Source organism: Zalophus californianus, chromosome 2, assembly GCF_009762305.2.
Source record: "Zalophus californianus isolate mZalCal1 chromosome 2, mZalCal1.pri.v2, whole genome shotgun sequence".
Taxonomy (NCBI): Eukaryota; Metazoa; Chordata; class Mammalia; order Carnivora; family Otariidae; genus Zalophus; species Zalophus californianus.
In genome coordinates, this window is record NC_045596.1 from 202,742,724 (window position 1) to 202,755,099 (window position 12,376).

General features: G+C 50.4%; 1 protein-coding gene across 9 annotated transcripts in view; it reads right to left on the reverse strand.

Moving 5' to 3' along the window:
- FBXO25 (F-box protein 25) overlaps positions 1-12,376 on the reverse strand; it is a 58,479-nt gene that overhangs the window by 15,067 nt on the left and 31,036 nt on the right. For 8 of the 9 annotated variants that reach the window (XR_003520743.1, XR_003520745.1, XR_003520742.1 and 5 more), the window contains exons 3-5: positions 9,149-9,252; positions 8,235-8,284; positions 5,845-5,937 (exon numbers count right to left, since the gene is read on the reverse strand). Coding sequence is in view for 5 of the 9 variants with exons in the window: in XM_027598685.2 (XP_027454486.1) it covers positions 5,845-5,937; positions 8,235-8,284; positions 9,149-9,252 (247 nt within the window). In the remaining 4 variants the exon portion in view is untranslated. Of the gene's footprint in view, positions 1-5,844; positions 5,938-8,234; positions 8,285-9,148; positions 9,253-12,376 lie in introns of those variants that run through there. The other variant, XM_027598686.2, reaches the window with a different exon arrangement.

The window sequence follows — 12,376 nt, forward strand, 5'->3', positions numbered from 1 at the left end:
GCATCCTGGGGGTCTGGCCCTCCCGCCCGTTCACACTGCATCTTTCCTTGCGGGGGGGAGGGGGCAGAGCCATGCAACCCTGACCTGCTGTATCCTCCTGGTCGAGTTACTCAACCACCCCTTACAGAAATCTGGTTTCCACCATTTAACTTTCTTCTGAGCCAGGAAGCTGCTGAGACACTCTTTCAGAATACCGTGTGCACTTCTGGAAAATCCCACCTCGCCAGTGAAACGCTGCTATCGGGGGACTCTCGGTCCTGTGAGACACCATCTTGTCTGAACTAGACTCTCCCACGACCCACCTCTCAAAGACTAGCCTCATGGCTTTGTTTGTTAGCCGTGTAGAAACATGTATAAACATTAACATTTGCTCATCCCCTAGTGTGACTAAGGGATTAACAAACTCCTTTCACAGGAACCCAGGATGAGTCAGGGCCTAAAGAGACTACAGACAGGAGGTCTGCAAACAGTCCCATCCCCGGCCACGCCTGTTCCCCAAGCAGGTAACGAACCCTGGGGAATGCTGAACGTTTGTTAGCAATATTGCTAAGTATTTCTGTAATTAAATCATGGAGGGTGCACTCAAGTTTCATAAAACTAGGAAGAACACAGTACGCAACCCCATCCTCGATCTCATGAAAGTGCCCCACAGAATTCCAACAGGTGAGCGAGGGAACAGCTTCCTGAGCCAGGTGACACAGCCTCATTATGCTGGGAATTACGGGCTAACACAAGCTGGAAGAATGTGAAATATTTCAGAATATTAAATTTACCATCACGGGGAAAAACGGATGATCCTGTGAGTGGTTTTAAGTAAAGTTTAAGTCAACTGAACTGTCCATACGTACGACATGTCCAATTACAGGTTCACAGGGAATTAAAGTGAAGAACCAGCTCTGATGCCCCCAGAAGGTGAACAGCGGGCATCTGAGAAAATGCAGGACAGGGCAAGGAGTGCACGTGTCTAGGAAGGAGTCCAAGCCTTGTTCTCGGTAGCACAGACCAACATATGGCATGGTCCTACCTGGGACTTAAAATTCTGTGCGTCCCCACAAAAGTATAAATAGGCACACACACTTGTGTACAGAAGAGAACATTTCCTGAAGAATACCTGAGAAATGAACAGTGGCCACCCGTGGGGTAGGTGGGGCCACGGGGGGGGGGCCTGCCCACCTGTGCGGGAGGAGGGGGGGGAGGGGGGAGGGGGCGGCTCACAGCATCCCACGGCGGTGTGCAGCTCCCTTCACGAGCACATACTATCTTCTAACTACAAAGCGATTCCGATAAAAACTATCCGATTAGCGAGTCAGCACGTGGAAGCGGAAGAGAGTGAGTGATGCGCCAGCGATGGCAGAGGCCTCAGCCGTCTGCAGGAAAGAACCATGGACCTCAGGCACATGCCCCCTGCAGCCCAAGTGAAGGCGTAAACACTTGATGCTTCTGAGGGGACTTCCCCCAAGGAGTCCCTACTTTAGGAACACAGCACAGCTAACATGTTTGCAAAGTTCGACGGCTGCCGCTTTCACAAACATCCTGAAAAATGCACACAGCCCTTCAACCCGTGGCTGCCCCTGCCACCAGCACACCGCCCTGCTGTCCACGGCGTCGTTCTGGTTCCCAGAGGCACCGTCCGTCCCAGGGTGCGGGGCACGGTCTGTTCTCCCAGTGCTATGGGAGGGCCTGGGAGCCCGCAGGCAATAGGAGGTGGAAGAAGGTTACATCCACAGGAGACACGACCTGAGCTCCCAGCAAGGATGGACCAGCTCTGTGTTAGCCGGCCCTGGGTCTGTACCGGCCGCCGACCTAGGCTGCCAGGGCTCTGACAGCATGCCCTCACTCCACCGTGATGGAGGTGGCCTCACACAAGTACTGGGGCTCTGCAGTGAGCAAAGCAGGCTGAGTCCCTACGCTCCAGGTGACCACCCACACAGGAGGGAGGCCATGCCCGGGGCAACGCCGGGCCTGTAATGGCCTGTGCCCGTCCCCCTCAATGTGGCTTCACTCACAGACAGGACCAGTGTTTATGGCAGACTGTGGCTGGAATCTGGTGCAGAAGATTCTCTGAAATTGCCAGCTTGCTGTTTCCAAGTGCCTGGTTAATCTTAAGTAAACTCTTCAAAATTCCATCAAATCTGTCTTCATTTTACTGAAAGTAAGCTCATAAAACTGACCAAAAATGCATTTACCTTACTTATGCATGACTTATAAATGGGATAAATGAAACGTGAGCTGAATTATGGATCAGATATTAAGAGTTGCTCACTCAGGGGCACCTGGGTGGCTCAGTTGGATGGGCGTCTGTCTTCAGCTTGGGTTGTGATCCCAGCATCCTGGGATCGAGCCCTGTGTCAGGCTCCCTGTTCAGGGGGGAGTCTGCTTCTCCCTCTCCTGCTCCCACTCCTGTCAAATGAATGGATAAAATCTTAAAAAAAAAGAACTGTTCACTCACCAAGGGTCAAATCTAAGCTGTAACTTGACTTGTCGTTTTTTCCTTTATCAATAAGGAAATTTCTCAAGGTATATTATGAAATAACTGCAAACAGTTGATAAGAGAAAAACTACTACTGAGTGAAATATTTCAGTTTGCATTGATTTTCTGGAAGTAAATTTAATAGCTCAATACATTATGCTAAGGCTTTTGGTAAACCGGCCAGGACAATTTTCGCAAACTATTAAAACAGGAAGAAGCTGGTTTTGAATTAGAGATAGGTGTTAAGAGCAGTGTGACACCATGATGACCAGTTAGCCTGAAGCTGATATATGGCAGCACGTTTATGAAAAGCAACGTGGGCACTAGTGAAGAAGGACAATGACATGGCCCGCCGGTTGCAGGTGGCCTGAGCATGGGTGGACTCCCCAGTGCAGGTGTCCATGTTGGCCCAGAGCAAGCACTGGTATCCGGACTTAGCTCCCGGCTGCCTGATGTGGGCACACGCACCTGCCCACTTACACGAATTCAGAAGCCTGTCCTGGCGCAGGAGGGGTGGGACTGGCCCCCATTGCCCTCCCCAGGTCCTCTCCACACAGTCACTCCCCACGGTTCCCACCAGCACCAGGGGCAGGAGGGACCCAACGGCTCAGCCCCGATTCTAAGTCAGCTACACGTGCTTGAAGAACACGGCATCTAAAATTAATTTTCTCTTCTCCTTTAAAAAGTGGAGTGAGTACAGCTTGGAAAAACAACACTCATTCCTCAAAATCCGACGAAAATTGTGAAAAATTATTAAAGTAACCTAGATATAAAAACATTAAAATATTAACAGATAATCCCAAGAATGGCTTATCAGGAGACAACTTAGTTTTGATTTGCGTTTTAATTTTTTTATTTTTATTTAAAGTTTTATTTATTTGACACAGAGAAAGAGAGCACAAGTAGGCAGAGGGAAAGGGAGAAGCAGGCTCCCGCGGAGCCCAGAGCCCGACGCAGGGCTCCATCCCATGACCCTGGGATCATGACCTGAGCCGAAGGCAAACACTGAGCCCCCCAGGCGCCCTGGATTTCTGTTTGTAGAAGACATAGAATTTCACACCTAACACAGTGAGAACGAAGGCCACACGTCCACTCCAAACTACGTATCTTTACCTCAGCAACTGACACCATTTGTAATTGGATGCTAAACTGATAATAATTTTTACTAATTAGTAAAACTAATACTAAATTTTATTCAGAAAACATGTAATAATTATTGATTAGTCTCAGTTTAAAATTGCTAATTTCTAAGGGAACAAGAGAATCTCATACAGAATGTTGAAAAGTACATATTCTTTAATTTCTTTCATACAAATCCTCAGGGAAACCATCACTGAATACCTTTAGAAACATAAGGAAATTCAAACACAATGCCACCTCACGCCTTGTTTGTATGTGTTCCAACATTAATGGGTGCAGACAGCTCAGCATTAATTATGGGAAGAAGTCCACGAGGATCCTCTTAGCTGCTGACTAGGAAGAGTTGCTATAAGCATGTAAAGCAGCACAAAAATCCCAAGCAGAGGCTCCTGCAGACAAGGTTGTCTACTGTCAGTGAGGTCAAGTAGCACGTGCCCCTCTCCGGAGCGCATGCCCTGCTGGGCAACAAGGAAAGCGCCCAAGCACGCAGAGGAGGCCCCGCATCTCCATGGAGGAGAAGGCAGCGAGCGGAGTGGGGTCCAGGGGTTCCCAAGCAAATCCAGAGATGAAAATACAGAATGCAACTGGGGGAGAGCCGGAGAGCCGGCGTGGGTGGAGAAGGTGCCAGAGGGCGGGCAGGGGGCTAAGATCCACAGCATGTCCACAGTGGCACGTGCACTGATGCATCGCTGAGCGCTGGTTTCTGTCCCTGCTCTTAGCAGAAGGCGTACATAGCAAGTGGGTTTTTGGAAGGCAGCCCTGCTGGCCTTTGAAGGGGGTGCCAAGGGGCAGGGGAAGGGGGTGAGAGGTGAGGATTCCCACCAAGCAGTGACTGAGCCGGGCAAGCCTCACGCATGTGGCCTCAGCACCTCCCCGGGTCACCAGGCTCCTCACTCACCATCTCCGCGGGACGATACAGAGACATGTGGTACTTCCAGGAGGGCACAAGACCATTTCAGTCAGCAAGGCACGCAGTACATTTTAACTTTATACTTACGCATTTTTTATGTATCAGAAAACAACCAGCAGAGGAAACATACAGTTTCACAGCCCTTACTGCTGGGATGAGGCTAAAAAAGGTATTTTCATTTTCAAAAAGATGAAAGACCTCTTCAGCGGGTAAGAGTGTGGCATGCAGATGGAACGAACAAATTGTGAGGAGGTTCGGGTGATGGGAAGGACAGACTCTGGCCCACGGACCCGCTTCGTCAGAGCACAGAGTGCTCATGCCCTTGCGGAGTCCCAGCTCCGACCCAGCAATGAAGTCCCTCTACCTCGACATGAAGGTGCTCAAGAGCGGCAAGGACACAACTCAGGTCGTCCTGAACTCTAAGAGGGTGTGCAGAGAAGCAATTACTGAACAGAGACCTCTGTGCTCATGCACAGTTTCCTGGCCACTGAACTCTCGACACTCTGAACCAGATGAGTCCAATCGCAGTGCCTCACCCAGAGAGGAGCTGAGTGATGGACATGCCCCGTTGGCCAGGGTGCACATCAGGATACACCCCATCGGCCCAGAGAGCGGGACTCCCGAGAAGCATGGGCAGCAGAGGGGCCCCCCCACACTGGTCACACACGGCGCCCTGGCAAGCTCTGACTGGGGCCAAACCAAACAGGTACTATTGCATCAGGTGTAAAGTGATTTAACCCCAGTATTTCTGTCCTGCCACTAACACTTTTAATTCCCTAGAAGCCGTTAAGGAAACTTTGCCTATAATACACATTACATAAGATATATATTCTTTTTGAGCCAAGATAAAAATGTCTTCTACAAATAGATCATTAGTGCAATCAAGGCACAATCAAGGCTTCTGTGGAGACCCACTCTGTGTCAATCCCCTTTCTCCTACCAGCTCACTGCTTGTCTGTGGAGCAGAGCTCACCCTTCTGGGGGACACGGAGTAGAAAATGCAGGTGAAACCATCAGGTCAGAGTCTCGGGAAGAGCCTGTACTCACCCCCTGGGTCTCCCACGGCAATGCACCTGCACGTGCGGCCAGGTGAAACTGGCAACGTGGGGCAGCCCCGGGGAAAAAGCGCGTGGGAAGAGGGGCACCAGCGTGGGAGAAACCCCCACTATTTCTGTCTCCTCCTGAGCTCACTCCTCGTGCTCTGCCTGCATCAAAAACACAGCTTAGCACCAGCGCCAGAAGCGTCTTGAATACGTACACTCGTCACCTTCAAAACCCAGCCCATCAAGTGTCCTCGAAATGGTTTTTGAAATAGAAGACTTACTTTGACCACGTAGGTGAACCTTCGAATATCCTGAATTGCACTTGAGAAGTCTAAGCGATTAAAAGCCTCTCCCAAAGTACAATAGCCGTGCCTCTGGAAAAACAGACACAAGACAGTTGAAATCCATAATTAGCCAATTAGTCAAAATAAAGTGACAGTTAATGTCTGTGCAAATTTTTTCTTAAATTTTTGCAAAGGGCATTTGTTTTTACGATGTAGTCCATGTTTAGATTAGCATGGAGTAAAATAGCAATGCTAAATATAAGTCGCGTATAGTGAAGACACTATGCTCTGCCATCTTACAGCACTATGGACACGACAAAGAAATACTTATTAAATGTCTCGTTGATTTCCCTTGTGCGGACAAGCTGGGAAACTGAAATCACAATGCGATGTGCTCTGGGCTAAGCACCTACAGATGCACAAACCATGTGCCCGGCTACTGTGACGATGTGCCCGCTAGGAACACCCAATTCCTCTGCAGGGAGCCCCGTGCAGACCCCACGGGTCTGGAGGGTGCCCTGCGCACCGGACCAAGGCCCAAGGCCCAGGGCTGGGGGAGTGACTGTGTGTGGTTTCCAGGTGGGGAGCCGAGGGGATGCCTGGCAGTGACACCCAGGAGCTGGTCGTCTGACCCACAGGAGCCAGAGCCCAGGGAACAGATGAACACATGGGACGTGTTTTCAGTACTGAAAACATTGCCATCTATTTCAGCTGTGTGTCCCTCATGATGGGCCCTACAGTCTACACTGGTTTACACAGGGTTGTACACTGGGTGTCAGGAGTCATTTCAAACTCAAGCTTCTGCATTTGAAATCCTGAGAGTATACAGAGATTTTCAAGTCATAGTTGTGGGGCTAGACGAGCTGGTGATAATCCTAGAAACATGTAGTGACACAGATTACCCTCGCCTCTTGAACGGATGGCGGGACAGGAGCTGGCAAAACAGCTGGAGTGCACACCTGAGTCTCAGACCAAAGATGCCCCGTGAAGGTTGATTTGGTTTTGTGCCCAAATCCCAAGAACAGTCTTAATATGTGCACAAACCAACAAAACACGTTTTTAAAACAATACATGTTATTAAGGAGTATCGACTATATGCAAACTGTTCTCCTGGGAGCTGTGAGGAAGCAAAGGTTAATTATAGATGATAATCTGAAGGCAATCACCGCTGACATTTCTTTCTTCTCCATGAACGGAACTCTAAATACTGGTATAGACAGAGACCCCTTTCCAGGCAGCCACCCATGCCACAGCGGCCTTTTCTTTTTTAGGGAATTAAATCTGATTTACAGACCGCAAAACACTTGTTTGGGCCACACGAGCCTGCCTGCGTTTGGGGGGCCTGGAACCACATGTGGAACCTCAGAGGCTGTGGGGCAGCCCCACTGGGCCACGCGGACGAGCAGTGGCGATACCTGGTCCATATCAGGTGCTCAGCCCAGAGATGCAGCTGAGTGCAGGGAGCCCAGACCCTCCCGAGTCTGGCTGTGTCCCTGCCGCAGGGCCCACGCAACACTGCTGCAGACTCATGAGAAGTTTCCCTTTGCTGCTTATGCTCTTCCGAATGGGTCTCTGCTCTGTAACGGGTGTGGTAACACAGAGCAGGGGAAGTACTGAGTAGTCCGTTAAGCGCTCCTCTGACGGGTCTCGCTCAGCGTGTGTGTGAGCCGGGGAGGATCTCAAACCCACAGCAGCCCAAACCACCACGAACTAGGCCAAATCAGTCTTCCGGCTCAGAAGCTAGCCCCTAAGCTTCTGGGGAGCGGGGCCACACCGGAACATCGAGCAGTAACCCTCTGGAAGGGCTAACTTACACCTGTGCTAAACAACCACTTCCTAGACTATGCTCCCCGACTTCGGCAAACAAGGCAAAGGAAGAGTTTCTCAGGCCGCAAAGGGAAGGAAGCACCCCTGGGTACTGAGCACAGAAGAAGGAAGCAGAGTCGAAGCGAACGGCTCCGAGAAAAGCTGCAGCCAACTTGGCAGAAGCCAGGAGCGGGAGGGTTCGCACTGCTCTGGACAGGTTCGGACTTCACCACCATGTCACAGCAGTTCTAAATGGGGGCCACCCGTGTTCTCAGCGCCCCTAATGCACGAGAGCAAGGACACATGCCCACAATCCCAGAGGCTTCTGGGGAGACGGAGGGAGAAAATGTCAAATCCTTGCTCTGAACAGCCCTCAGATTGGTAGTGGGGGCACCAACCACGCACCGCACCTGCGCGCGCACACAGGCACACACGAATCACCACCTCAAAGATCCTAGGTTTCCATCTGCTAGAACGTGAGCCAGAGAGTTGATACTGCAAGAGACAGAATTTATTTAATATGACATTACGTATTCAACAGAAACAGCACCGAATACTCTTAATTATAACAGAATACTTACTTCTCTTGTGCTTTCTTTATGGACATAGATCCATTTCTCACGATAAAAACCTAGAATAAAAATTAACTTTGTTTTTAAAATCTGGCAAATCATTTAAAATGAAGATTTTTACGGAACTTCAACAGTTGTAAATGGTAACAAAATTATCTGACTTATCATATAGATGAGAGATGCTATCACTTGGTTAAATGTCAACAGAACGGCTTTGTTTCCCCGACATCAGTTTAAGAGGTGCTGAAACATCTTTACATGAAAAATGACTTAAGACAGCACCACATCTTTGCAACTTAGAAGAAAACTAGCTCTATGAACAACTGCAGTAATATCAAAACATGACTATAAAAATGTGATTGGTCATTAATTCTGGCACCCTAACAATTCTTCTTTTTCTACTACAGTCTTTTTCATGTAACTCAGTCCCAAAGCTTCAAGGACCATGACGACTCTATTCTCCACAGTACCCTGTCTTTTCCAGGAGGCTGAATACCCTAGGACCGCTGCCAAGGACTCCTGCTTGTGCCGCAGCGGGGAGTGGGGCCTGTCGCGCAGGTGAGCCACCGCCAGGAGGCTCCCTACCCCGCCCGACTGCATTCCCAGTCCAGCTCTGGCAGGATTCCAGTCAAGTGCCCTCTAGCCTCCTTGCTTGGGAGTGAACTGGTAACTGAACTCACGACCATTTTTCAGTCATTCCAGATGCACGATTGCTTTGTGGGCTTTGCTATTGTTTGTTTTTGCAGATCTTACTAACTAAATAGTGAAGCTGCAAACGGTCTGATAACCAAGTCAGTAGGCAGAGAGAACTGTCACTCACGTATCGTCCTTTATCTCTTAAGATAGCATTGTCAAAACAATTTAGTATATCAGTACATTAAACAAGTAAAATACCATAAAATTGTTAATAAAAATGATCTTACATTGAGTATCTGTATCATTTCTAAAATGATCCTTTTTCCTCTTTTTGGATGTGTATTCCTGCTCTTCATTACTGAATATTTCTTCATCGTCACTATTTAAGATACTGAAATAAAGACACATTTTATTAAATACTTTCACAGGGAGATCTTCATTTGGCTTTTCTTTTATAAAAAAAAAGATAATATTGGTTTGCAATTCAGGAGACCAAAACAAAAATCGTGTTGAATTCTGAAAGCAACCAGTAACTTTCAAAGCAGCATATCACAAGTCTGAGGTTACAAAGCTAATGTCTCATCTGTTGTTTGCGGTGAGGAATCTGAGATTTGCCCCGGTTCTTTTGAGGATGTCAGACCAGGTAGGGCGAAACACGATCACACTCTCCCAGGGGTTCTGGTACGTGCAACCAAGGGAAGCGCAGACTTCAGAGATTTCACTACAACACAGACATTACAAACAATACTACAAACACTTCGAGAGCAGGCTATGGGAGAACAGGAGGCCTGACGTGGACTCATGACGTGCCAATTCCTGATTCCACATTCCCTGCATCCCCTCCAGGCTCAGACTTAACCAAAACCACCACTGCATAGGAACACTTTCTTATGAAGCATCAACCAAACAATGCTAACTGTCAAGGCACTTAACTGAAGGCAGGTGAAGGAAAATGTTCATTTTCCTATTTAAATACATCTAATTAAAAGCTTTCCCAATTTTTCTTTTTCTTCCTTTTTTTTTTTGGCTAAAATAAGGAAACAGAATTTAAGGCAGTAACTCAACAACTTGAACATGTTTTCTTTTAAAGGTAATTTATAGTTAAAAAAAAAATAACTGCATACAGCAGTCCACCCCGTCCAAAGTAAAGGTGCACACAATTTTTATTTTCAACACACTGGCACTGGGTGGGTTTTGGTCTGGAATCCAGGGGAGGCTCCGTGGACAGGCGGTGAGCCGGCGGGCGGAGGTCCGGGCCCGGCACTGAGGCTAAGGGCTGGCGCTGCTGGTTCCCAGCACGCTCGACAAGAAAGCAGTGACAGCTCCACCACGCGCCGGGGAATCCATTCATCACATCAGGAGACCAGACTGCTCTGACAACAGCGGTCACTCAGCAGGACGGGCACAAGTGTGTTGACAGAAACATGCAGAGCATCCCATCCGGTGGTGGGCACCACAGAAAGGAACTCATGGACACGGCTGGTCCCAGGGTGTCACACTCAGTCTTACATGGGTCGGCTGTCATTGACTCGATCCTGAATGTGGAAGCTCAGCTTTTCCTAGAGTCATGGGCACACCGAGGAAGAGCAGCAGCGGCTGCCACACAGGCGACAGCCTGCAGGACGAGGGGGCAGAGCAGGCGGGCCCTGACCCGACCCAGACCCTGCCTCGGGGAGGCCCTCTGAGCCCCCGCATCGGCCGGCAGAACAGTCCCATTCCATCCCACGGACACGCGGCAGGCCTGGCTGGGGGAGCCGCGTCCTTCCAGCAGGTGTATCACAGACGGTGCGAGCGTGGCCCCTGGGGCTCCCCACGCTAGCGCACAGAACGTGGAGTCCACCCGCGTGGCCATGTGGGCAGTGAGGTGCTCATTGGACTCAGGCCCCGGGGCACACCAGGCATGACCCCCCACATGGTCCACGCGGATAATTAAGAGAAAATGCCCACTCTACGGAAACTTAGTTGCCATTTTCACAAAGTGTATCTTCAGTGGTTTTTATACTGTCAGGTAAAAACATACACATATATAAGTGGGTAAGAAAAATCAATGCTTCCAAAATTAAAATCAACACTTGAAACCATGACTTCAACAGTGCTGGATGCTGATAGCATCGTTCCATTTCACGTGCACATAAGCCACTGAGCAACCGAGTTTCATAGGAAATGCTCTTATTTATTACATCTGGTTTCACGAGTGAGATCAACATCACCAACCTGGATTTAAAAGTCAGCAGAACTTCAACAACAAGACCAAACAACTGGATTAAAAATGAGCAGAATGAACAGACATTTCCCCGAGCAAGAGGCACTGGTGGTCAGCAGGCACATGAGAAGATGCTCCCCATCACTGGTCACGAGGGACACACAGATGCAAACCACGGTGAGCAGGCAGCTCCCACCTCGTAGGACGCCTACCATAAAGAGCCCGGAAAATAACCAGTGCTGGCGAGGATACAGGAGCCCTTGTGCTGGTGGGAACGCAGCAGGGCAGCGTCTTTAGAAAACATGTATTTGCAGCAACTGCTCCAGAAACTAAGCACAGAACCACCACCTGATCCAGCAGTCCCAGTTCTGGACAGGTCCCTGAAAGAGCTGAAAGCAGAGTCCCCACAAGGCACGGGACACCCACGCCCCCTGCCACCTGGCAGCGGAGGGCCACTCATGTCTGCACACGGCTGGACGAGCACAACAGAAGGTGGCCCACACGCACAACGGGGCACCATCCCGCCCAAAACAGAAGGGAATCCCGGCACACACTAGAGTTTGGGGGAGCCAGGAGGACACCATATGAGTGAAACAAGCAGTCGTAAAAGGACAAAGTCTGTGTGCTTCTGAGAATCTGAGGGAACGGGTGGAGTCAGAAAGCAGCGGGGAGGGAGCCGGTCCGGGGACGGAGCGTCGGGGCTGCAGGGCGCGCGGTGCGGAGGGCGCGGTGACCGCGCAGGACGGCGTGCGCGAGCTTCCTGCCGCCAGCACCGGGAGACAGTGAAGTCAGGCGCGGGGCGCCTTGTTTACCTCAACCCTCACGCCATCCCTCTGCCCACCCACATCGCGGCCCCGCTGCCGCCTCACTGTTCTGAGGTAAGCCCCACAGGGCATCGTCCGGGGGCAAACATCTCAGGATGAGCTCCCGCCAGGCAGGGTGAGGCTGTCCCTGTCACCCGCAGTGAGCGCACCGTGGCTCCCACCACGTGGTGACGCCGCGCGCTCGGCCAGGAAGCCCGTCGGTCTGGAGCTGCACCTGCGTCTCACCGACTCCCCACTTCTTCCGAAGCGCCCACTTTCTTCTGAGTACCACAGACACTCACGGCATTCGGGAGAACGCGTATCTCTGCTCCTTCCTGGGATTCTGCTTAGGACGGGACGCCGTGGCGCCCCACCCCCACTGCCGAGGTCAGGGCCCCACACTGTACGGAAGCAGGTGTGTGTCCCACGGACGGGGCCGACGGGTGGCCCTTCAGAACGTGTCTACGTGCTCAGCCCGGTTCCTGTGCCACCTTGTCGGTCCTCAAAGA